Source organism: Hakea prostrata, chromosome 6 (genome assembly GCF_041222555.1).
Source record: "Hakea prostrata isolate BN-2017 chromosome 6, UWA_Hpros_2, whole genome shotgun sequence".
Lineage (NCBI taxonomy): Eukaryota > Viridiplantae > Streptophyta > Magnoliopsida > Proteales > Proteaceae > Hakea > Hakea prostrata.
The window spans coordinates 17,105,796-17,133,102 of NC_142605.1; the positions used below are offsets into that span (position 1 = coordinate 17,105,796).

Genomic DNA, 27,307 nt, shown 5'->3' on the forward strand with positions numbered 1-27,307 from the left:
AACCTACCTTTTGAATTCTGGGCTGATGCTTTTATGACTGTTGTTCATCTTATTAATCGTTTGCCTACTCTTGTTTTGCATAATCGATCTCCTTTTGAGTGTGTTTATGGTACCCTACCAAATTAATCACAGTTAAGGGTTTTTGGCTGTGTTTGTTATCCTCTGTTGCGAACTTTTCATTCTCAGAAATTCAATTTTCGTTCTACAAAGTGTATTTTTCTTGGCTATAGTCCTAATCATAAAGGATATCGTTGTTATAATCATGATACTCAAAAAATTGTCATTTCTAGACATGTTACTTTTGATGAATCTCAATTTTCTGGTCTATCTTCTTCTATTTCATCTTCTGCTTCTATTCATCCCTCTAATTTCTGGCCAGCTTTTCCTCCTGTTATTCCATCTTTTTCTTCTTCTTCTGCTTCTTTGTCTCAACCTCAACCTGGCTCTATTTTGTCTAGTAAGCATGCTTCTATTCCTTCATTACCAAGTTCTTCTTCTTTTTCTCCTGCCCATTCCAATATTCCTTTATCTACTATTGTGCATTCTAGGTTCAATCCTTCTTCTGCAGCTGTGTGTTTACCTATTACTAATATTGTTGATATAAATGGGCCTGCTGCATCTCATATGCCTATTGACAATAATGGGTCAACTAATACTAATGGGCCTACTAATAATAATGGGCTTGATGTTTTTCATGGATCTATTATACCTGGACTTGATTCTAATAATGGTTTTGATGCAACCAATGGGTCTGTTGCTATTAATACATCTGCTGATCTTCATGGGCTTGCTGATTTTAATGGGTCTTGTACTATGGATCCTCCTACTGTTCCACCGTCTTCTTCTATTGATATGCATCCACCTTATGTCATGGATCATGCTTTTGGTATGGATAATAATGGGTCTTCTTTACCTGTTACGGGCTCTCATGACTCTCCTTTAGTTGGGCCCCCGCTAATTCGTAAGCATCATATGATAACACATAATATGGATGGTACTCATGTTACTCGTATGCCTCTTAGCTTGTCTTCTACCAAGCATCCCATATCTATGGCATTGCTGTCTTCTGTTGACAATGTACCTAGTTCTTATTCTCAAGCTGTTAAAAATGCTGAATGGAGATGTGCGATGGACTTAGAATTTAATGTTCTTCTTGCAAATGATGCATGGGTTCTAACCCCACTCCCACATGATCGTCATCCCATAGGATGTAAATGGGTATACCGAATTAAACGTCACTCGAATGGTAGTATTGAGCGTTATAAAGCACGTTTGGTTGCCAAAGGTTTTTCTCAAGAATATGGGATAGATTACTTCGAAACTTTTAGTCCTGTTGTTAAGACTACAACCATTCGTTTGCTATTATCCTTGGCTGTCACCCATCAATGGCATATTCATCAATTAGATGTCACCAACGCCTTTTTGCATGGGACCATTAGTGGGGACATTTGTATGACTCAACCATTGGGATATGTTAATTCTCAATTTCCGGATTATGTATTCAAACTTCACAAATCTTTATACGGTCTCAAATAGACACCACGGGCTTGGTTCACTCGGCTTAGCAAGTTTCTTGCGTCTTTGGGATTTTGTGGTTCCAACACAGATTCTTCATTATTTTATCGCATAGATTCTATGGGACCCATCTACATTTTAATCTATGTTGATGACATTTTAGTGCTTGGACCTGCTGCAACTACTATTCACACATTATTGGGTTCTCTTGCCAAAGAATTTGCCATTAAGGATTTGGGCCCAATCCGTTATTTTTTGGGTATTGATCTAACTCCTAATAGTAGTGGGCTATTACTTACCCAAAAGAAGTATTTGTTGAGTTTACTTCAACGCACTAATATGGTGGACTGTAAGCCCATTGGGTCTCCTATGCTTTCGTCCTCTGCTCTTTCTCGTTGTGATGGGCATCCTCTTGCTGACCCAACCGAATATTGTAGTATTGTTGGTGCTTTACAATATGCAACTCTTACACGCCCCGATATTGCTTTCTCTGTTAACAATCTTTGTCAATTTATAGCTTGTCCTACCGATGTCCATTGGTCAGCAGTTAAGCGTATTTTACGTTATCTCAAAGGGACTATAGGTCATGGGCTTCAACTTCATCGGGCTTCTTCTATGGAGCTTAATGACATATTTTGATGCGAACTGGGCTGGATGTCTCGATAATCGCAAATCTACTGGTGGCTATCTAATTTACTTGGGTACTAATCTTGTTTCTTGGCAATCTCGCAAGCAATCTGTTGTTGCCCGTTCTACCACCAAAAGCGAATTTCGTGCTCTCGCTTTGCCCACTGTTGAAGTTACTTGGATCCAATCCTTATTACAAGAATTACATCTTACCTTATCTTCACCTCCTTTATTATGGTGTGATAACATAGGTGAGGCTTACTTGTCATCTAATCCCGTGTTTCATGCTCGCACTAAACACGTTGAGATTGATTTCCATTTTGTTCGGGATAAAGTTGCTCAAGGAGATCTTCTTGTTCGGTTCATTTCTACGTACATCTGATCAATTGGTTGACATCCTTACAAAGGCCTTATCTACTCCTCGTTTTAAATTCTTATGTTCCAAACTCAATCTTGTTGATAGTGACTTGAGTTTGCAGGGGGTGTTAAGGAAACTTCCTAATGTAAGGCATGTGGCACTTATATTTGTAATCTCTAATACTATAAATAAGACAATTGAATCTTCTGATAATATACTCTGAAGATTACTTTAACACTCCCAAAGTTGAGCAAGGTAAGTCTTTTATCACATTTACTTAATTTGTCTCCTCACTTATTCACCAGTGAGTAAACAGAGGGATGGAGAATAATAGAAGCTGTCCACTTAGGAAATTATTTTGCTGGTCTTCAAATTCAGCCATATATTGAGAGGCTACTATGGTTGCATGTTGATGCATTGGCCAAGCAGGCAGCAAAACATTCGAGCTATTTTCCCTCAACCCCTTCCACCTTTTATTAGTTTTTGTTATTAGATAAGTCATGTTAACTTGTAAATTACATAGAGATTTTAAGCTCAATGAATAAACTCCTTTTATACAAAAAGGGAGGGGGAAATGAGGGATGGAGAGTAGATGTCAAAGATGAAGACACAACAAAGTCAGAAGGGAGGTTAAGACCCCCTTCACAGCAAGCGGCATCACATCATGCAGCCCATTTAGATAAAGGACACATGACTGATTATCAAACTGTATGTTTTTTTTTTTTTTTGGGTCAAAAATCAAAGTGTATGTTGAGCTGCCTATAACCACTTTGCAGCCCTACCAGAATAGCATCACGTAAACATAGAGCTTCTCCTTGCATTGTTGTATCAAAATAGGTTGGCTCTGAAACGGCATAAAGAATATCACCAGGAAGCTAACAATTGGATTCGGAAATCGGTAATCAGTAATCGGAAATTGGAAATCGAAAAAAAAAAAAAAAAAAAAAATGACAACCACCAATCAATAATCGGATAATTTATCGGATCGGATTATTATTGGATATCAGATAAAGTTCCGGATTCGAATTAGAATACCTTCTCTAAATGTTTGCCGGATTTGAATAGCAGTTTTACTATTCGGATTCGGATGATGTATTCGAGCCGAATCCGATCCATTTATAGGTCTATCGCCAAGTACTAGTAAGACATAATCAAGAACACCTCTATTAAAGAACAAAAAACAATACTGCTTTCCTTGTTTATAGAGACTCTAGTGATAAAGCTAAGTGAACGAGGGATAACTCAACAAAATTTATGTGAATCTAAAGAAAAAAATTGAATCACCTCTAACTTAATTAAACTCAGATTGAGTTCAGTCATTTTTTATACCGAAGAAGTCTTCATGACTCTTGACCAAGATTCACCATAAGTTTACATAAGTTGACAAAACTTGGCAAAGTTAAAACCTAATTAAATTTTTTTACTATTAAGTGTACTATTGTAATGGAATTTCTTTAGTATAATTATTAATGCCTCATTGCTTACTACCTTATCTCTTGTATTTTTTAAAATTACTAATCCAACTTTAGATTTGTTTGAAAGTACTAATGCCTTGCCATTAAGTTCCTTTAGTTAATTGAGAACATTATATCTTTATTTTTATATTTTTCCAAAATTCAAAATAATTGTGAGGTTTGTTATTATTTATTAATATCATCAAGATATAACTCTTTAAAATTCAAATGACAAGAATATAAGGTCAAAAATGATACTATATGATTTTTGTAAATGAGGGAAATATTGTCTTTGGCTTCTTAATTTTAATCAAAGGCTCAATGGACATATCACATCCAAACTGACAACCTCTTAACACCATTAGAAGTCAGAGGGGCAGCAGCAATTTTATTTTTAAAAAAAATTCAATTAATAATTAAACTATAATACTGAGGGACATTGGTAGTTATCTTAATTTCTTTTAACCATAAGAAAAAGAGTAAATATTAGGGGTGTAAATGAATAACCGAAATTTGCTTCTAAATTCGCATTCATATCCGTTTAAGGTATCTGAATCCGACTAACTATTAGTAAGATTTGAATATGGTACACATTTTTCCAATCAATTATTATCCATTCGATAAAATTATCCATCAAATTACCTTGTGGATATGGTATACATTTTTCCAACTGATTATTATCCGTCCGGTAAAATTATCCATCAACTACCCTTTTGGATTTTTTTTCTTGTTTTTATAAATTTTTAACTTGAGATATTAAATACTTTTCTAAATTTTCCACTAAGAAAAACACAAAGGAAAATCTATGGTGAAGAAATTTACAAAAACCAAAGACTAAAATCAGTACAAACAATGAAAGTTGCTAAATTCAATTTCAAACTAATTCTCCCAAATAAAAAATGACACCACATATTCGAAAGCTTGTAATTAATTTTAAACATACCCATTTAGAATAATCTATTTAAAAAAATAACTATTCAAATATCATTCAAATCTAACTGAATCCATCCGAAAATCGATAAAATATTATCCGAATCTGTCCGAGTATAATAGTATACATATATAGTATTACCACTATCCAATTCGTTTATGCCATAGTAAATATCATTTACTTCTTCCTTTAGTTGATTAAATAGCACTTGGATCTCTTTTTAGTTGATAATATCACTTGTCTTCCCTCTTTCATCATCTCCTTTCTGCTAACTCTTTCAGTTTGATTCTTCTTTTATCGTTTAACTATGTTTCTAAGATCCCAACCTACCTTAATTAAAATTACCTTCAATTAATATTATTATTAAACCCCTAAAATATCCTCGATTACTTTGGTACTTAAAACTCAAGATTTCTCTCAATTAATTTTATATTCTTAAACTCCCAAAACACCCTATGTTCTTTAATCTAGGCATCCTCTTTTATTAGAAAAAAAATTAATCAAAAAAAATCAAGACATATCTTTCTTAGGTTTCTTTTTCTTTTTCTAATGATAGAAAGACATATAATGTAAACCAAAATACAAATTTTGGTTGGTTGGTGGATCAAAATACAAGTAATAGTGATGGTTTGTTCTTATGATTGGCGCAGGGTCCACGCGATCAGGCAAAAATGGTAAACGACACTCTCATGCAAAATCGATCGGCTTGTGCAGCCGTGTTACTTTAGCGTTGTGGGTTGGGCTTGTAGATTAGGAGAAAAACAAAGCCCATTTGATAGCCAAACGGCTCACAAGATCTATCAGCCGAGCCACCACTCACTACCTTCGATCACTCTCTTTCTCATCTCTAAATCTCTAAATCTCTAATTATTAAAATATAAAACTGAAAATCAAGTAAAGAAAACTAAGAAAAGACCAAATGGCGTCGTCTAGCCGTAGACAAAGGCGTCAACTACTTGAAGGAAGCGCTGCGGCTCTGCTAAAAACTTGAAAGCTTCGACTCTTTCTTTCTCTGGTCAACTGATCTTACCCTTCATCACTGAGTCTGTCTCGCTCGGCTCCGATCCGGCTCAGATCAGCTCCGATCCGGCTTCATCTTCCCAAGCTCTCCTCTCTGCAACTCTTCGTTCTGCCTCTGCAACTTTTGCTCTGTCACCTCCCCGATCTCTCCATTTTTCTCTCCCTCTCTTCTTTGTTATCTCTGTCTTCTTCTCCGGTGTCGGAATCCTCCTTTTTTTCCGATCATACAGATTTATTATCCGACTCCCTCCCACAAGTTCTCTTCCCTTTGTTGGGGGTTTTGTTCGCTTCATTTGTGGCGTCAATTTGTGAATGCTTTTGCAGTGCTTCTATTAAATTTTGTCAATGAGATCCTCGCCGGCTAGATAGTGAATCTCTCACCAGCATTTCGTTGTGAGTAAACCTCTATTTCAATTTAGGAACCCTAAGTATCCTGTTTTGACAGAAGAAAGAAAATGGGGGTTTTTGTTCTTTTTGGTTCACTTTGATTTCTATCTTCTAATTAAGTTTTTGATATTCAAATTGTGGTTCCAAGGACTGGACTTTAAGGTGGAAGTACTGTGCTGGCTGTTTCTGCAAGTGCTGCTGGCTAAAATGAACTTTGAGGTAAAAATTCCTCATTGTTTTATTGCTTGAATCTCGTTAGCACTTGGTATGCTGTAGTTAAAATGCTCTTGAACAAATCAAAGATATATCAACTTGATCTCACTCAACTGGAAGCTTGAGCAGACTTGATTGTACATTTGTTCAAGGTACAACAACAACAATTCAGCCTTATACCAACTAAATGGGTCGTCTATAAGATATTATACTACTCTATTGTGAGTTCAAAATTCTTATCTTCTAACATGAATGTATGAGTTGATTACCTTGTATGGGTATGTTTTGTGTACAATAGGGCATTTAGCCTTTTACTTTATCATAGAGGTTGAGTGGTTGACAACTTATGGCATGAAATGGAACTCTAGGACTTGTTTTCCCATTAATATGAGGGCAACACTGTGTTCTAAAAGCCTAAAATAGGTTAGACAATGTTTCAGCCGCAGAAGCCATCATATACCCCTTGAGATGGACATCTGAGTCAAAAAATGAAAATGCAATAACTCACCGAGATTTTGAGCTGACTTGCTTTTTAGGGATCAAGTTGGCCCTCAAGTTCAAGTTCTTGATCTATATTTTCAGTGCATGTGCTAAGTATATCGAGAATCTCTTTATCGACTGCAGCCCTGATGGACATAATCTTATCTTTGAATCTTTTAACTTCCACCACACCATTCTTTGAATCTTTAAACCTCTTTTAGTTTCTTTGTATGCATGTAATTCATTTAATTAGTCATTGCATTATTCTTATGAAGCTTTGCTTGTTTGACCTTACATAGTATTGTCTTTACAGTATGAAACATGCTTTACATGTGTATTTGTGTGTCTTGAAGAACTTTGCACATTGAAGATAGTTCCATTGTAGCTTTAGATTTTGTTAAAGATGGAGTTAGAATAATTTTATACTGTTGCTAGGTCAACAAGATATTGCAAGATATTCATGGATCTTATATTGGTCAACAGTCTTGTGGTTATTTTAGGAAAGATATGTGACATAGATTTGATTTTATTTGTTTCTAGATTGCTAGGAAGAAGATCTAAGGCTGCGTTTGTTTGCTGGAATAAAGGTAGGGTGGGAAAATTCTTGAAAAAAACAAATTTTTCCTAATTTTCCTTTAAATCCTAAAAGTGTAGTTTGTTTGGTTGCTTAGGGTGGAAAAGTTAGAGACAAGTTTCCTTAATTTAAGTTAAGGAAACTTGTCTGGTGAGGTGGCAAGCCAACTTTCCCACCCCAAGCCTTTTCAAGACCGCACAAAATGTGTGGGACTTTGTGGAAAAGTGTGGAAAAGTAAAAAGTGGGATCCACAATTAACACTTTTCCACAAAATCCCTTCATTTCCTTTCCTTCTCCCTCACCCCACTACACATGGGGCCCACATTTTTTTCCCACCCCACTTTTGCAAACAAATGCAGCCTAAAGTGATTGTAACCTGTTCTAGATTGCTAGGAAGAAGATCTAAATTGATTGTAACCTGTTTAGGAAACTTTTCCTATCGTTTGGTTTCAGATTGTGTAGATATTCTGAAAATATATCAGAATATAACTTTCCTTATTTTGTAATATTCTAGGAGAGCATCCCAGATCTATAAATAAGTAACTTAGGGAGAGCTGGAACATCTTGCGCAACTCTCCCTCTTAACTAATTTTCTTCACTTCTTCTTTCTCTTCTCTCTTGCTTTCTTTTCTTTGATCTTCTTACGGTTGGCTGGTTATAGAATTCAGGTTTCTAACATGGCATCAGAGCAGGTGTATAAGCACTTGTTTCTCTTTGTGATTGCCGGTTTGAGAGTCATTTGGGGCTTCTAGTTTGAACTGGAAGAACAAATAATTCATGTTTTAAATTGTATGGATTAATACAAGAAGATGATGACCAGGATTGCTCAATGGTTACAGACTCTGTTTCTCTAATAATGTGTCATTCTAGGATCTTAATTGTTAGTTCTATCCATGTCTATCCAAAAAGTGAGGTTTTGTCGAATCTGATCAAGGAGTTGAAGGTATTGTTTTTGTTCCATTTCTGCCCTCTACTTTTCAATCTGCCAGAGTGCTATTGTTGCCATTCGGTGGTGTAATTCCTAAGCTCTTTTGGGTCTGAAAATCTGAATCGGCCTACAATTCCCGATTCCTTTGGTTCTTTTGGTTCTATCAATTGAACACATTATACGGTTTTGGTTGGCATACTCTGTTCTGGATCAGATCCTTGAGCCATAGCTTGACTTGGTACTGGTTTTTGTTGGTGAGATATCTGCATTGGTAGAGGATCACACAGTTGAAGAATCTGATGGTGATACTTTCAGAATCAACCTGCTGATCCTTTCAGGGGGGGAGGGGGAGAAAAAAACCCTGCAATCCTTGCTCTTTGCAGCCTGATTCCCTCTTTTTCATGGGATCTCTTTATTCTGGAAAAAGAAAAATAAATAAAGAACCTGTGATGCTGATTCTTGGGTTTCCTTTCTCTCTTGCTTTGTCTTCTTCGCAGGTTCTGCTTCACCTCGGTTCACACTATAGATGGACCTCTTCCTCTATTTTTTTTTATTCCTTGAATTCTGTATTAGGTTACTGTTTTTATCTTCTATTTTATTATTTTCCCTCGCGGTAAACTTCTTTCTATGCCTTAATTTATTTTATGTTACCAAACTGTCCCTTCCACTCATACATTACCATCTCTTTATTTATTTTGGTATTCATGCTTTCTGAAAATTACAAATTTGCCATCTCTATTTAACTTTATATATATGATTTGCAATTATTTTCCTATATCTACCAATAACTCCTTGAAAATTCTGGTTTATTACAGTAGAGCCATTATTTCCTTAACTTGCGCTAATTTGCTCTGATTTTGTGAGCCCTTGAGTTAGCAAAATGGGTTTGGAACCGAGGATTGACTGTTATTTGGTATGATTGCTTGACTCAACCAAGGATTGAGTTGGGATCGATGGATTTATTACTAAATTTCCATTATCTTATTTTGGTGGACCATGACGGCCTCAATTTAGGATTTTATTTGTCAATGAGAGGTTGATTGAAGATATATGGTGCTTTTCTTTTGAAATTTTGGTTAGACCACGTGTAATGCTACATGTTAGGGGGAGACTGAAGACTTATCTATGTAAGATTTTTTGAAGAGTATTATTTGAGAAGAGTTTTGTCCTAAATGGTATTCTACAGCAACACCTACCTACTTGCTGAGGGAAAGAACTCAAGAATTCTCTTTTTTTTTTCTTTTTAGATTCAATATTTTGAATAGATATGTTAAATGTTAAATACAGATGGATCATATCTTGTAAATTATCTCTCTTTTGTCAATCGATCTTTCTTTTTATCCCCCCTTTTCCTTTTTGCTTTGCTCCTTCGAGTGATGACCAAATGATTGGATCTCTTATAACTATATGCATCCAATTTCTTTCTTGCTTTCCCTTGCCACCTATGTGTGATTTCATCACCACATTCCTATTTTTCATAAATTCCCCCACCTATTCTTGTGCTATGGGTAGCCGGTGAAACTTTTCGAAATATTTGATTTAAGATTTAAGGGGAGGTTTTTCGCCTCAAAATATAAATCTAAATAATATTAATTACTCTTTTGGGCATTTCTCGAAAGGATACAATTGCTTGGAATTTGACCAATTGAGATGTCCGGAAACAATATTTTATTATTTCTTCATTCGAGAAAGAGATCTTTATTCTATTTCTATATTATTTCCTTGGACCAAGTAAATGGATTATTATGAAGAAATAATAAAATATTGCCTACTTATTTACTTGGTCCACAATAATACGTACTGCCTTTTATTTACCTACTTGGTCTGTAGTAACTCATACTACCTTTTAACTACCTCTTTGTCTGCAATAACCCATACTATCTTTTACCTATTTGGTCCGCAGTAACTCATGTTGTCTTTTACCTACCTACTTGGTCCGCAGCAGCCCATACTGCTTTTATCTACTTACTTGGTCCGCAATAACCTATACCTTTTACCTACCTATTCGGTCCGCGATAACCCATAATGCCTTTTACTTACCAATATTTTTACCTGCTACATGTCTTCTTGTGATGACCTTATATGGACATTGGAGCTGCACTTTACGTAGTTGTTCGGGCATTGGAGCTGCACTTGTTAGCTCCTTATGCGGATGCTAGAGCTGCATTGCTACTGCTGTTCAAGATAAATGAAGTTTTTTTATATATTCTTGTTATTCCAAGCTACAGCCCTTGTCTTGTATGGCTCCGGCTTGAGAGGTGGGGGTGTAAAAGATGGAGTTAGAATAATATTATATTGTTGCTTGGTCAACAAGATATTCATGGATCTTATGTTGGTCAACAGTCTTGTGGTTATTTTTGTAAAGATATGTGGGAAATATTTGATTTTATTTGTTTCTAGATTGCTAGGAAGATCTAAAGTGGTTGTAACTTGTTCTAGATTGCTAGGAAGAATATCTAAATTGATTGTAACATGTTTAGGAAACTTTTCCTATTATTTGGCTTCAGAATATGTAGGTATTCAAAGAATGTATCAGAATATAACTTTCCTTATTTTGTAATATTCTGGGAGTGCATCCCCAGATCTGTAAATAAGGCTGCGTTTGTTTGCTGGAATAAATGTGGGGTGGGAAAAAAGGGTGGGAAAATTCTTGAAAAAAATGTAGATTTCTTACTTTTCCCTTAAATTCCAAAATGGTAGATTGTTTGGTTGCTTGGGGTGGGAAAGTGAGAGACAAGTTTCCTTGAATCAAGGAAACTTGTCTGGTGATGTGGCAACCCAACTTTCCTTTTAAGCCATTTTAAAACCCCACATATTTGGTGGGACTTTGTGGGAAAGTTGAGAAAAGTAAAAAGTGGGACCCATCACTATCACCTTTCCACAAAACCCTTTCCTTTCCTTTCCTTCTCCCTCACCCCACTACACATGGGACCCACATGTTTTTTTCCCACCCCACCTTTGCAAACAAATACAGCCTAAAGTAACTTAGGGAGAGCTGGAGCATCTTGTGCAACTCTTCCTCTAACCAATTTTCTTCACTTCTTTCTCTTCTCCCTTGCTTTCTTTTCTTTGGTCTTCCTACAGTTGGCTGGTTATTGAATTCAGATTGCTAACAGATTTTTCTTGCATATCCATATTCCTGGCAAGTCAATCAAATTCAACCCTATACTATTCTTGATCCTCTGACCTCTACCTTTTGGTCATTTTTTCTGTTATATCATTTTTTGTTGTACTCATTCGCCACCACGAGTATTTTTTCAATAAGAGGTAGAGTCATCAACATTTACCCTCTCACTTTTCAATTCTTCTGCCAGTTTTCATTTTTTGTTATCTTTTATCAAAGAGACAACCTCAAGCTGGGGAAACCAACCAGAGAGATTGATTGCAGCCAGGATCAACACAATAATGAAGACCAGATTAAATAATTGGAACTTTTTTTAAGACTCCCCCCCCCCCCCCCCAAAAAAAAAAAAAAAAAACCCCAACCAATTTACATATGAAAGAACATGGAAGGATAAGCAGATTAAATAGAAGGGGTACGAAGATGGACTACCTAAGCCCTGGGTCCCTGGCTGAAGCTATCTTACCTGTTGACTATGGATAAGCAATAGCAGCATGGCCTTTAAATTTGATTTCTCTGAAATTTAATCTTCTATTGCCATGGAAGGGCCTACTTATAGCTTTGCCAAACCTTTCGAGAAATAGAATCTAATGACCTAGCAATTAGTGACAATTGAATTTTAAAAAATTAGAAACTAAATAGAAATAAACAGTTCTAGGCTTTACAATTCAGCCACATGCATGAATAATTAAAATAGAAACTTACTACTAAATTCGGAACTAGACTAAGCTTCTAAATCTCTGAAGAATGATCTCCTAGGAATCTGATCTTGGGCTTCTACAATCTTCTCACATTAACAGTGTTTTGGCTTCTTTTTGACCCTTTGAGAAGACCTGTTGGACTTGCTTGATCTGGTCCAGTTCTGGTCCATCTGGAACTGGCTTAGTGGACCTAGGTCTTCTTCTTCTGTCCAGGATCTTATCAATTCTTTCCATGGATGCAGGCCTGAAGACCTTACATTGGCAATAAAAAGCCCAAATAGGGCCCTTGATGTTGCCACCCAGCAGTAGTGGTTTAGATGATTTTATACTTGGTTATTTTTAGGCAATTCTTTTTTTCTGTTGAACCACTATTTCAAATAGGATTTGCTGGTTCAGTTCTTGATTCATTTAATATAATTCTGTTCCAATTTATGTTAAATAGTACAGAAAGGTCTTTTTGGTGTATTTAATCAGTTTAGGTTTTTCAAGATGTCCATGGTTAGCCTTATTGCCTAGGCACCTTTGCAGCTTGCAGAGTGTAGGAATGATAATTTTTTTATGTTTCTTATGTTTATGTGCAACATACAAGCCATACCAAGCATATCTGTCACGGCATCTAGGTGATCGAAGACACTGGAGGTGCCTAGACTTGGGCAATGGGGCACCCAGGTGCCCAAAGCACTTGGGTGCTAAACAACTATGATATTGTTGCAATATGATGTAATTATGCTGGTTGACCTAAGATGAGAAAACTACTATATTATATTTTAAGCATAGGATATTAGATAAGTGTAATCATAAGGGGGGGGGGGGGGAATCATAAATTATTGTAACTCATAAGTGTCAAAAACTTATTGAATATGATCCATGTTGTCACAAGGCCACAATCTGCCATCAAGGAATCCAAGACTGTCACCTAGGCATCCAAGGCAGACTGACCCCTTTCTTATATCAAAGTGACTATCACATTGAACCCGATAAGGTACCTAGATGCCTTGATCACGCATTTTCTATTCATCTTACCTTAACTGAACAGGCTCAAGCAAAGCTTAGTTCAATTTGACAAAGGAAAGCTACACAGCGTACACTTACACCCCCTGGACTTGGGCTAAATTAATAATGAGGGACAAGTTTTGGAGAACCCACTTTGTACACTCCCCCCCCCCCCAAAAAAAAAAAAAAAAAAAAAAAAAAAAAAACAAAAAAACAAAAAAGATCTACTAATGTCAAAAGTAATGATCCATTAAGAAGCAGGTGATGTCATGGAATGTAACTTTGACTTGAAGTGATTGTCATACCCTTATCTTCCCGAAAACCTCTACAGCTTAATTCGCAGTAGGAAGAGGTGTCCAAGATGGTTGCCACCACAGATTCGGTGGTTTCAGGTATTTTTTTGATAAAGAAATCTAGATTGAGCGCTTTTCTATCGCCTACCGGTAATCATAGCATCTTCTTCCCTACTGCCTGATTAATTTGTTTGTTTTCTTTTTCTTTTATTTTGTTCTCTATTATCTCTATAGAATTTCATATCTTCTTCCTCTGTTCATTTTTGGTTTTTTTGTTACTTCATACTTTCACTTTGATGAGGGCTCTTCCCCCCCCCCCAACCCCGTCCTTTTTTTTCCTGTTTTTTGGGCGGGGGGGGGGTTATTGATCTTGTTGGGGATTGTGATTGTGACTTTCTTTGGGTTAGTCTTGAGAGGAATGGCTAAGCAGCAGCAGATTATAGTAGAGAGGACAGAAGGATAATAAGTATAAGAAGTTGTTAGGTACCTGAATGAGGCTACTTAACAAGGTGGAATAACTCAAGAAGAAAAAAATGGACTTTGAATAAAAGTTGAATAAGAAACAATACATTCTACCAGCAGTAGGTGATTCCTACGGCTACCCAAGAGCAATGGCTCTCACATAAACTTCTCTATATCTCAAAAACATGTCTCTTCTACTCTTCCTTCCCCCTATTTATAGCAATTACGTTCCTACAGTATTAATTAACAGAATCATCCCAATTCGAATAGGACTCTTCAAAAGTAACCTGAATTCGAATAGGACTCTTCAAAAGTAACCTGAATTCGAATAGGACTCTAACCTGAATGTAATATGACTCTTCAATCTAATCCTAAAAAGTAACCTGAATACAATAGGACTCTTCAAATCTGCCAATCTTTTCCTTCCCTAGAATTTAGGGATTTACTTTCCCTGTCGAGTGTAGACTTGTGTTACTAGGGACCTATCAATACTCCCCTCCAACAGTTTTACCTTGTCCTCAAGGTGAAAATCTGAAAATCTATTCTGCTGGGGTTTAATGGAGTGGGCTTGACCCAAGGGGGTTTCTTTGGGGGTCTAGCGGCCCAGTCTTTGTGTTGGGTTTGTTTGGGCCTTAAGTTTGAGACGAAACATAACTGATTGAGGCCCAAATAACACAATCTTTGGCTCATATGGATTGGACCAAACCCATGAACCGGTTTGAGGTGAACCGAACCAACCCCAAAAACCCTAATACTCCATCATCTTCTTCTTCCTTTCCTGCGACGATTTGCTGCAACCCTAGATGCCGCCTGAGGTTTTCTGCCAGGAAGGACTGAGCTCTTCTTCTTCGATTCAGTGGCAAGAGTCCTCGCAGCCCCGACATTAATCCGGTAGGCATCGACACCCGAAACTCTCATTCGAATCGACTTGGATTTTTCAACGTGTACTTTCAAATCGACTTCGGCTACGTTTGTCTCAACCACCATACTGTGGTTGTCCAAAGCTGAGATGGATTTCTTATCGCTCTCATCTCTGAACTCCATTCTTAAGGCCTCCGTGAAGTTTGCCCAATCCAGTTTCGGCCAGCGTCTCCGGTAGACCCAATCTAACGCATCATCTTCCAGATGTTCGAGTGCTACTCCAAGCCAGTGTTCTTGCTGAATCTGATGTTGCCAGCAGAAGAGCTTGACTTCAATCAACCATTCCTCCGCTTGTTCTTCGCCTGGAAAGATCGACAATGTCATCTCACTTCCCTGGGATCGTGAATGCTCTGATGTCAATTGTTAGGTACCTGAATGAGGCTACTTAACAAGGTGGAATAACTCAAGAAGAAAAAATGGACTTTGAATAAAAGTTGAATAAGAAACAATACATTCTATCAGCAGTAGGTGATTCCTATGGCTACCCAAGAGCAATGGCTCTCACATAAACTTCTCTATATCTCAAAAACATGTCTCTTCTACTCTTCCTTCCCCCTATTTATAGCAATTACGTTCCTACATTATTAATTAACAGAATCATCCCAATTCGAATAGGACTCTTCAAAAGTAACCTGAATTCGAATAGGACTCTTCAAAAGTAAGTACCCAAATGAAGCTACTTAACAAGGTGGAATAACTCAAGAAGAAAAAAGGGACTTTGAATAAAAGTTGAATAAGAAACAATACATTTACCAGCAGTAGGTGATTCCTACGGCTACCCAAGAGCAATAGCTCTCACATAAACTTTTCTCTATATCTCAAAACATGTCTCCTCTACTCTTCCTTCCCCCTATTTATAGCAATTATGTTCCTACAATATTAATTAACAGAATCATCCCAATTCGAATATGACTCTTCAAAAGTAAGTACCCGAATGTAATATGACTCTAACCTGAATGTAATATGACTCTTCAATCTAATCCTAAAAAGTAACCTGAATACAATAGGACTCTTCAAATCTGCCAATCGTTTCCTTCCCTAGAATTTAGGGATTTACTTTCCCTGTCGAGTGTAGACTTGTGTTACTAGGGACCTATCAGAAGTACCATTGATCCAACCAGAATCAGCAGTTTCAGGTACAATTGGTAATTGATATATATTTCTTAGGGAGGGTTTTTGTCTGAATTGAATGTGGTAGCAGGAAATGGTTTACTGAATGTAGGAGCAGTTTCTTCCTCCCATGGGTTCGTTCATGCTATTGTTTTTCAAATCCAACTAGGAGAAGACTTTGTATTACTAATTATTAGAGTGATAATATTGTGTGGTGCATATGTTGTTTGGCTCATTTGTTACTGCCTGGTAATCAGGTCAGCATTCATATTTATAAAGGAAAATGTGTTTAATCCTTCTGTGAATTGAGTGTGATTGCTAGAGGAAATATGATCAGAGTACAGTGTAAGGTTTCGCTAAGACAAGGGTATAGGTGTCATGTCAACTGTAAGTTACAAACCGGCTCCTAATGGTCCATTACTTTACACATTTAACAGATATATACAAGTGTACAGGAGGCTTTCTCCAAACCTTGTCCTCGTTAATTTAGCCTAAGTCCAGTGGGTGTACATGTAATTTTCCCATTTGACAAAGACGAATCCCAATTAAGAGCCCATTTTTTTCTTTCAACCCCATTTTGCCATTCAACTCTAATGTTATATTAGTGTCTGATCAACAAATGGAGCTCCATGTAATACTGGTAATTCATATTGTTTAAGAGGGCAATTTATGCATGGAAAGGTTCTCAGCAATTTCTTGGTGTCTCTAAATTACCTCAGATGTTTGTGTTTTGCCTTGCTTCTTGAATAACTTGTTTATTTATCTTGGTGTTTCTCACAAAAAATCAGTTGATTATCAGACAGGTACCGTAAGCGGAAAAACTGGGAACCTAATTGATTGGAATGTCAATAATACCTTTAAAACCTTGAAAGGTACTTGCAATCATTCTCGAAGATATCTTATCTAGTTGATCTTATTTTTCCAATGGGTCATACTTGTTGAATCACCTCAATTAACCCCCCCCCTCCCCAACCCCAAAAAAAAAATTGTTTATCCCAGTGTTTGATCTTATTTTCTTTTAGTATCCTAAGTCCACTTACACTCATCTCAAAGCTCTTTAGAGGGTACCAATATAATGTAAAGCATGTGAGCCTGGCTTCACCAAGTCAGTACCACATCTGATCCTCAAGAACTAAAGGGCAAATCCAGGATTGTAGGCAAAGGTGGTTACTTGTATTCTCCTCTCTACCAAAGTACCAAGGATGGAGATTTGGTGCCAACCAAGGTTTCAACCAGCCAGAAACCAAAATTTACTCCTCAACCCCAAATTAAGAAATGAGGAGAGGCTAGTTTTATGTTCTTTGCCTCTGGTTGGTAAAATTTTAGTTGTTTACACTCCCTTGTTATTCGAAGGGATTTTTACGCCATTGCACCATTTGATAGGATTAAATCTTATATTTTCCTGAAACTACTGTAAAATGAAAAATGTTTTCATGGATGCAGATAGAATTATGATTTTCTTAAATGAGGTATTGATTGGCCTTATTTGCATTAGAAACTTGAAAACAGTGTTCATTATAATTCTATTATTTTGCTTTAAACAGATATGGAACCCAAAAGCATGATGGATGTAGCACTTATACCTGGCATCGATCCAGTAGATATTGGACTGGGTTCATCAGAGAAGGCAAATGCAGCTCCTCAAGTAAAGCCGAGAAAGAAATCAATGACATCAGTTTATCTCAAGTTTTTTGAAACAGCTCCTGATGGGAAGAGTCGAAGATGCAAGTTTTGTAAGCAGAGTTACTCTATCGCGACTGCCACAGGTAAGTGCTGTGTCTTTACAATTAGTTTTCTTCTCTTCTGCGCCATTTTCTATTCCTGAAATTTTATAGGTTTCATTCTGCTTGTCAGCGCCTGGTGTCATGATTGATGGGATTGGTTTTTATTTGTGCCTGGTACTATTGAGATAATCATTAACCATTACCATGCTCCAATTAACTATGGCCTTTTTCCTTTTGAAGGTAATCTGGGAAGGCACCTAAGTCATCGACATCCTGGATATGATAAGTTGGGGGACACTGTTAACACTCAGCCGCCACAATCACAGTCAAGCCCTGTAACAAAGAAGCCACAATCTCAACCTCATCCTCAAGCAAAATCCCCCTCAGTGGATTTTGATCACTTGAACTGGTTGCTACTCAAGTGGTTGATAGTAGGTCCTCATCCTTCCTCCATTTTGGAAGAAGATTGGTTGGTGAACTCCTTCAAGTTTCTTAATCCATCAGTGAGATTCTGGCCAACTGAGAATTTCCATGCAGTCATCCTAGAGGTGTTCAGGAGCATGCGGGAAGATGTAAGGGCTTCATTGGAGAATGTGAATTCTAAGGTCTCAATTGCACTTGATTTTTGGAATTCATATGAGGAAGTTTCCTATATGAGTGTCATGGGCTATTGGATTGATGATAATTGGTCTTTGCACAAGGTTCTTCTTGACATCTCTCGCATTCCTTATCCCTGTGGAGGCACTGAAATCTATCACTTATTGGTGAATATCCTTAAAAAGTACAATATTGACAACAAGATCCTCTGTTGTACTCATGATAATAGCCAGAATGCGGTTCATGGCTGTTGTACATTGAAAGAAGATTTGGATGGTCAGAAGGGAGGTCCATTCTGTTATATTCCTTGTGCTGCTCGGACACTGAACTTGATCACAGAGGATGGTTTGAGAACCGCCAAACCAGTAATATCTAAGATCCGGGAATTTGTACTGGAGTTGAATGCCTCTTTAAAATTATCAGAGGATTTCCAACGAACAACAGCTGAATTTCAGGAAGGTTCTTGGAAGTTCCCACTTGATGCTTCCACCCGTTGGAGTGGCAATTACTTGCTGCTAGATATCGTGCGTAAGGTATTTCCTCTTGGCCATGTCAAGATTCTATTTAGGACCCACTATACAACCTGCATGGTTACACCTCTGGTTCTTTTTTTTTTTTTTTTTTTGTTGCTATGGATAAACCAGGACAAAGATGTTGCTGAAAAAAATTTGAAAAAACAAGCTCCTATATTTGTAGCTTCTCTATCTTGGAAATAAATGGAAGACATAGAGCAGAGTTGCTCTTTAGTGGGCACATAGTTAATCTATGGCAGAAGCAATAATTTTATGTTTACAGTAAGATACTAAACGTTTCTCTTCTTTTTTTTTCTTTTTTTTTTTTTTTTTCTCTTTGAGTCTAGAAATATAAATTCTTATGCGGCACCGAATACATTCTTTTTTGTTGATAAATTTCTCTTAGTAACATCAAAATACACAAAGTGAACTCTAGACAGAAATATGGCCCATATATAGAAATGTTATCATGCAGACCCTTTGTGCCTAATTTGAACTTGGCTTATCGAGAATTTAGTGACTAAAAAGAAAACGGGATTTTATTGATTATGCAGGCATCTAAGTCAATGGATGCTGTCATCAGGAAGCATGAGGAGATATTGGGGAGTAGGAATATGCTATTGAGCCCTATGGAGAAGAATGCAGTTGGTATCATGCATGCATACTTGGAGCCATTTTACAAGATCACAAATAACATCTGCACTAGCAAAGTCCGAACAGTTGGCCTGGTGCTTTTCTTTATGGACCATGCTGCTGAGATCATTGCTGCCTGTAGAGATTCCCGCCCCACCCCTGATTGGCTAAAGAGTGCAGCAGATGACATGGCAAAGAAGGTTCGGAATTACAATACACACGTCTACAATGTCTTCACTTACATGGCTGCAGTCCTTGATCCGAGGATCAAGATTGAGCTAATCCCAGAGTCTCTTAACTCAGAGAACAACCTTGAAGAAGCAAGGAATCATTTTATGAGGAATTATGCAACCAGCCATTTCCCTGGAATGGGCAATGGCTACAATGCTCAGGAAAGTGATGATGGTAGTGGTGTATCCTTTGCAGAGGAGATTGCTCGCAAGAGACGCAGGGTGAGCATGAGCACTGCCACAGATGAGCTCACACAATATCTTTCTGAACCTCCAGCACCCATTCCTATAGATGTTTTAGATTGGTGGAAGGTGAACAGCACACGTTATCCTCGTCTTTCTGTAATGGCTCGAGATTTCTTGGCTGTTCAAGCAACTTCAGTGGCACCTGATGAACTGCTTTGCCGCAAGGGTGATGAGATCAACAAGCAACGCTGTTGTTTGCCCCACAGTAGCATGCAAGCAATCTTATGCATACAGTCATGGATCCAGAGCGGATACAAATTGAAGTACCGTTCAACTGAAGTTGACTATGAGAAGCTGATGGAATGTGTTTCTGTTACTGCTGCTTCAAATGACAATGTTGCCAATGTTTTAGATACAAAATTGTCCTGAGGAAGATGAAATGACATGAAAACAAAGTCCATGAGACCTTGTAAGGTTGTAAGAAATTAAATAGATGGAAAGCAAATCTCTTAGGTAGGGTGCTGTTGCATGGGTCATATTTTTGCAGAGGGAGATAACTAGGAGACGTTTAATTGTGTCTCCTGTCTGACTCTGTTTGTATGTAACATGTCTGACTCTGTTGTATGTAACAGTAGCAACTGTAACATAGGATCTTTTAATGTACAGGTTGGAATCAAATCCAAAAGAAAGAAAGAAGTATATTTTTCTTTTTTGGATGCAAGAGTCAGAATTTCTGTCATTGAGATTGGAGTTTCAATCCTTGATTGATCTCAGTTTGATGTTATCGCTGATGCAACCATGCATAAGAATTGGGAGAACACATCTAATAAAAAATCCCAAGGATTACCATATCGTGCCAAGGATTCTTTTTCATTATGAAGCCAAAGCATTTCATTAACTCAAACCATTATACGAACAGTAAAGATTCTGGACTGTTGAGCTGCTTTATAAACATAATTTCTGAGACTGATTAGTAATAGAATGCGGATATGATAATTCCCTTTTTAACCGATTAGTATCCATTCGATAAAATTATTCGATTAAGTTATTTATTGGATTTTTTTTTATAAATTTTTTACTTGAGATATGTGAATACTTTTTTAGATTTTCTATTAAAGTAAATACCGATGAGGTTGCCAAATTATAACATTTTAGACATAAGCTTTATAATAAAATGGTAAAGATGTCAATAGTTAAAAACTTGCATTTAGTCTGTATTTATACCCATTTAGAAAAATGTATTAAAAGAAGAAAAAAATCCGAAATTCATCTGAATCCAGCTGAATCTGTCCAAAAACCGATATCCAATTCATCTGAATAGGATGCGAATATAGCATTACTACTATCTGATCCATTTACAACCCTACCATTAACCCTATGCTTCACCCATTTGAGGTGAAAACCTGCAACTATCAAATCTGAATCAGAAATGCTATTTGTGGAAACAGTTCCTGTGCTAATAGCATAACAAGCTCGGGTCTCAATGATCCTGTAGTTATGGATTTTGTATCGCAAGCTGAGATTTCTAGATCAGAATACTATTAATAATGCATCAGCCTTCAAGAAAGTTTGAAGACTCTCATATGGGCTACGAAATGAATAAAATAAATTAAATCTTGAAAATCTATAATAAATAATCTTGATTTTCTCCACCATCTTAGTGTTGTTATTTTAAACTTTATCATCATGGTTCTTTTTCATAAATCCAACGATATACAAGAATGGTAATGAAGCCGATGTATATGACTTAGACCTCAATCTTCTTGCAGTCTCCAAAAGAAGAAAATTTAAAAATCGACAAAACATTCAAGAGCACCATATTGTTGGATCTCACTCTATCACACCCAAAGTGGTTCAGAGCAATCCTAATAATCTCCTTCCGTTTTTATGCAATCAAAGTCTGTGATCCTTGAAGTTTGTTGTGTTGGATAGTTCATTATCATTTCATGAATTATGTTGGGTTGTACAACACACTAGCATTTCATGAGAAGTGCCTAATCAATTCATGATAGGTCTAAATAAATCTTCATCTCCAATAAAACCCTTTCGTTATTTCGCCTATAGAATGTTTGAGGTCCTTGTGAAAATGGTGAGAAGTAAGATAAACCATAGATAGATTAACATCAAGGGGGAAAAAAATAGATGCCAAATAGTTTCGTTAGCCTAATTATAAAAGATAGTGTGGTTCTATAAGCATTCAAGCCAATTGTTGTAAAGATGTTTAAAACTTATTTTATATAAATTATTGTTTTAATTGTGTCTTTTATCCATGGTTTTATTTAGTCCCATATCGGGTTGAGATGATCTGATTATATGGTTTATATATAGTAAGGGCCCATGTATTATTAATTTGCCTGAATCATGTTGGGACTTGGGCTTTGATCCGGAAGGCCCATTTTGTCATGGGCCCTATTCTGGAAAGTCCATAGCTGAGTGATTACGTGGAGATGACATTAGAGAGTGGAGATGGCACTACTCTCTAGTAAGGAGGTCAGCTGGAAAGGTACCTTCTTGAAGGTAGTTGAGCTGAAAGGTACCCTCAACAAAGAGATGTGTACTTACCCTTTCACCCACAGCCTTTGGAGCTCTATATAAAGTCATTTTCGAGTTCATTCTAAGCACTGAATTTCCTCCTCCTCTTTCTGTCTCTCTCTCCCTGTTGTTGTTCAGTCAAACAGTGAACATTACCTGATACACCGGAAGTAACCTTTCTGGGGTACAATCTTAAAGGTTGGACTGACTGATTTTAGGGTGAAGATACTGTAAAACCCGTATTGCACAAATTGGGGTGTCTAAATACCTTAAAGAAAGTACCTTTGGTACATTTTAGCTCATTTGACAGTATTGTGAGAACAAGCGTTCAAGCATATTTGCAGATTCGTCGACAACGTTTCAACACCAAGCAAAGATCTTGTTGTCAGTAGTTGAAGAAAAGAAAGAAAAAAAAAACGTTTTGAATTTTCAAACACTATGAATTTTCCAGAAGAAAAACCACAATTTCTTCCATCAAACCCCCTCAGTAGCTAGGATTCACAAGAGCTAAAACCATCAAGCAGCCGGATTTTTTTTTTTTTTATATGGTTACAATATACGTACTCTTGAGTAGCTTTCTTCTTTCTGGAAAAAAGGATTTCCTACACAATTACATCCATGGGGAGAACCATTATCTTATAAAACAAAGATAAGAGGATTTATTATTTTATTTTGATAAGGGTTAACAAGATGAGAATCAATTCAAACAAAGGGTAAAATGAGAGTTGTGATGATACGTATTGCGCCTAAATCTGACCCTTTGCAATCCACTAGTTGGCTTAGAAATCTGTTCATAAAAAGAAAGTATAGGCAAGCTCTAAGGTATGTCAACTACCTCTGAAGCTTAAATTAGATTCATGAAACTGCCTAGAAGTCAAGGATTTAGAATTATAAAAATAATGAATAGTAACTGTTCAAGAAGAAAATGCTCATTACCAGATATTGTAGTAAGTGAAAGGTATTTATAGTAGAATCTGATGCTTTGTGGTTGTTGGAATTTATTAATTTGATTAATAAATTAAATGCCCAAGGGCAATATTGGAAACTCACTATTAGGGTGGTTACTAAAATATATAACCTATTTTGTAACCGCCCTAATAGTGAGTTTCCAATATTGCCCTTGGGCATTTAATTTATTAATCAAATTAATAAATTCCAACAGCTCCCACTTGCACAAGGGCAAGTGTTAATCTTTCAATGTGTCCCAGACACACTTGTATATCCCAGATATACACATTCAATCTCTCTGCTATGTATCCCAGATACATAGACCTCTTGTGTCCCAGACACACATGCATATCCCAGATATACATATATATTGATCTCTTCACTATGTATCCCGAGATACATAGACCACCCGTGTCCTAGACACTAATATCCACAAGTCATCGGCAAAATGGGTTGTGCGACCGGTGATATACACACGCGTGAGCCCCAAACTAGAAACCTTCCCGAGGGCGGAATGGCACATCACTCATAGAAACAAATCAAATAAGCATTAGTATAACACGGTGTCCTAGGTTTATTCAAACTCACCGGATTAAAGGTATCTCGATCCCTCCGAGAGATCACCTTCTTGTCCTTAAAATGTTCACTACGTAACACATACGGTTGGCGCCGACAAACACTTTTTAGGGTGCGGTTGAATCAAACCTTTCCTTTACCTGAGACCATCACTACACTCGGGATTGACTCCTTTCCGGTAGTGCCCCTTTAGGTCGAATCTATCATGACCATAGGTAACACCCCAAAGTAGCCACATCAACCCTTCGTTTCATGATGTCGTCGAAAGTCACTAAGAACACTAATGGACCATAAGGTCTAGGACTCACACAATGAGAGGAGCGGGGATCCATCCTCTCATTTCCAATGATCGCTAAGCACACATAGTATGATATATGTGCTATGGTGGAGCATTCTATATACAATAGAACGTATGTCCATCTCAACACCATACAGGTCTTAGTCCAGTCGCAACCCCTTGCGCCTAACCCGAGTTACTTTATTGTCGCCACCCTAGCGCCACATAAAGTACTACTTTAGCTCCTATAGGCAACATGAATAGTGGGAACATTCATGTCGATTCTCTTCACAATAGAGAAACTCATCTTGATTCCAAATCAAGGCGACATCATGATTATGAATTGACCTACACAAAGTCATTCACAATCCGTCTCATCTCTGCTCGCCTCCAAGGCGCCGAGGCGAATGCTCGTGTGAGTGAGCCATTCTCTTGCCTATTGACATATGTTGTTTTATGCTAGAAGAAACACAATCACACGAAAGTGAATAATAAAAATCTTGGAATGAACTCATATTATTCATTAATAAGAAAGTCTCGGTACAAAAATAAGTCACAATCTCGTAGCCCAAGGATTTTACATGAGAAATAAAAACATCCTTGGCTATAGGTTTGGTAAGAGGGTCGCTACCATCAAACTAGTAGATATGTGCTTAAGTACAACTTTCTTTCTTGATGTAATGTCTCTAACAAAGTGATATCTCAATTGTATATGTTTGGTCTTCCCATGATACTTGGGGTCCTTGACATAGCTAAGAGCTGCCGTACTATCACAGTGACAAGGGCGCCTCTTTGGATGTCATCACAATCCCAGTATGTCGAAGGAATCTCCTCAACCAAACAGCCTCTTGAACCGCAGCGGGCATGCCACATACTCTGCTTCCATGGTCGAGAGGGATATACAAGCTCTTCTTGCTACACCACGAAATGGCCCCGCCATTCAGCAAGAAGCATATCCGGGGTTGATTTGCGCTCATTGATGTCTCCAGCCCGTCGGCATCACTATAGCCAACTAACCGCAAATCCGATCCTTGGTAACACAACATGTAGTTACTCGTTCCTCCGAGATATCTCAATATCCTCTTGGTCGCTTTCCGTGCTCTATGCACGGTTTGATTGGTATCGACTAACCAAACCCACTGCATAACAAATATCCGGCCTAGTACACATCATAGCGTACATAAGGCTACCCACCTTTGGAATATGGAACTCTTTCCATCTTGGTTTTCTCCTCTGGAGTCTTAGGACCCATATCAAGGCTCAAATGCAAACCCTTCTCCACTTGGAGTATCAATTGGTTTGCGGTTGTGCATTTGGTATCTCGTCAAGACATTGTCAATATAGGTCTCTTGAGATAAACCCAGTAATCTCTTTTGCCTATTTCGACAATCTTGACACCAAGCACATAGCTTGCTTCACCCATGTCCTTCATATCAAATACGGAGGACAACCATTTCTGAATGGTTTCCAATAGCTCCTTGCTATTGCTAGCCATAAGTATGTCATCTACGTACGGTGTCGAATGACATAATTATTATCGAATCTCTTGGTGTAAACACGGTGGTCTTCCTCAAGCATGGAAAAACCATTTTCCATCATAGCTTGGTGGAGCGCACATTCCACTGTCTAGATGCTTGCTTTAAGTCATATATGGACTTCTTAAGCTTGCACACTTTGCGCTCAAGTCCATGTGCTTCAAAGCCTTGAGGTTGATCCATATAGATCTCTTCCTCAAGTTCTCCATTGAGAAGCGTTTTTACATCCATCGATAAAGCTCCAAGTCCAGCTGAGCACAATGGCTAGTATGAGGCGTTGAGGCAAACCTAACCACGGGGAAAGTTTCCTCATAATCAACGCCCTCTCGTTGGGTGTAGCCCTTAGCCACTAAACGAGCCTTGAATCTCTCAATAGATCCATCCGCCTTTCTTTTGATCTTGAAAACCCACTTGTTCCCAATCGCCTTTCGGCACGCGGCAAGTCAACCAAGTCCCGGACATGATTAACTTTCATCGACTCCAACTCTTCCTTTATTGCTTTTAACCATTCCTTTGAGCTTGACCCCGAAGAGCTTCCTGCACGCTCTTTGGTTCATGCTCATCGACTGAAATCATCTCACGGTCGATCTCTTCGGGAGTTACCATGTAGGCTTCATCCTCTATGTCGAAACGTCGACGAGGAACTAGCCCGCGCCTACTATGGCGCAAGTGCATGTCGGTTGCTCACCGTCTAAGGTAGCTATCACATCTGCACTCCCACTCCCACTAGGATCTTCTGGATGAACCCCAGGTTCATTATCCAGAATCTGATTCCCTGGAGTGACAAGACCACTATCTTGTATCTCAAAGAATTCCGATGATTCTTTGTTAACTCCTGAAAGAGATGGAAAATCATTTTCCAAGAATGTTGCATCCCTAGACTCAAGTTCCGTTCTCCTCTCACTCTCATCTAGTCCAATGAAGACATGGCCCTTTGAGGGTTGAGAATATCTCACAAAGATACACTTTCTTCCTCTGGGTCCAAGCTTTCCATATTGGTGAGAGTAGAGTGAACATATGCTGCACATCCCCATGCGCGCAGTAACTCAAATCGGCTTCCTTCCGGTCCACAACTCATATGGTGTGGAAGGAACCGATTTGGTTGGAACTCTGTTGAGGATATAGGCCGCGGTCGACAAAGCATCTCCCCAATAAGAGATGGGTAGATTTGCCTGCGCCATCATGGATCTCACCATGTCTAGCAAGGTTCTATTCCTCCTCTCAGCAACCCCATTTCTTTGTGGAGTCCCCGGAATAGTGAGTTGTCCAGATATCCCCTTTTCATCACATAACCCTTTGAACATATCGGAGAGATACTCTCTACCTCTATCCGTTCTAAGAGTTTTAATCCTTTTATCTAACTGATTCTCAACCAAGCTCATGAATTTCTTAAAACATTCCAGAGCTTCTGACTTATGAGAAATTAGATAAATGTGACCATACCTTGTATAGTCATCTATGAATGTGAT

The 27,307-nt window shown here is 37.8% G+C and overlaps 1 protein-coding gene across 3 annotated transcripts; it reads left to right on the forward strand.

Moving 5' to 3' along the window:
* Positions 1-5,807: 5,807 nt before the first annotated feature.
* Positions 5,808-20,773, forward strand: LOC149012386 (BED zinc finger and hAT dimerization domain-containing protein). 3 transcript variants are annotated; one of them, XM_089158319.1, is made up of 6 exons: positions 5,808-6,298; positions 6,441-6,511; positions 16,888-16,960; positions 17,633-17,854; positions 18,053-18,942; positions 19,476-20,772. In XM_089158319.1, the coding sequence occupies exons 2-6, from the start codon at positions 6,500-6,502 to the stop codon at positions 20,397-20,399; spliced, it is 2,121 nt and encodes a 706-aa protein (XP_089014445.1). In that variant the 5' UTR covers positions 5,808-6,298; positions 6,441-6,499; the 3' UTR covers positions 20,400-20,772. The 3 variants fall into 3 exon arrangements, with proteins under 3 accessions (XP_089014445.1, XP_089014447.1, XP_089014446.1); XM_089158320.1 differs by lacking the exon at positions 5,808-6,298 and having other exon boundaries at positions 6,458-6,511; positions 16,892-16,960; XM_089158321.1 differs by lacking the exons at positions 5,808-6,298; positions 16,888-16,960 and having other exon boundaries at positions 19,476-20,773.
* The last annotated feature ends 6,534 nt before the right edge of the window (positions 20,774-27,307 follow it).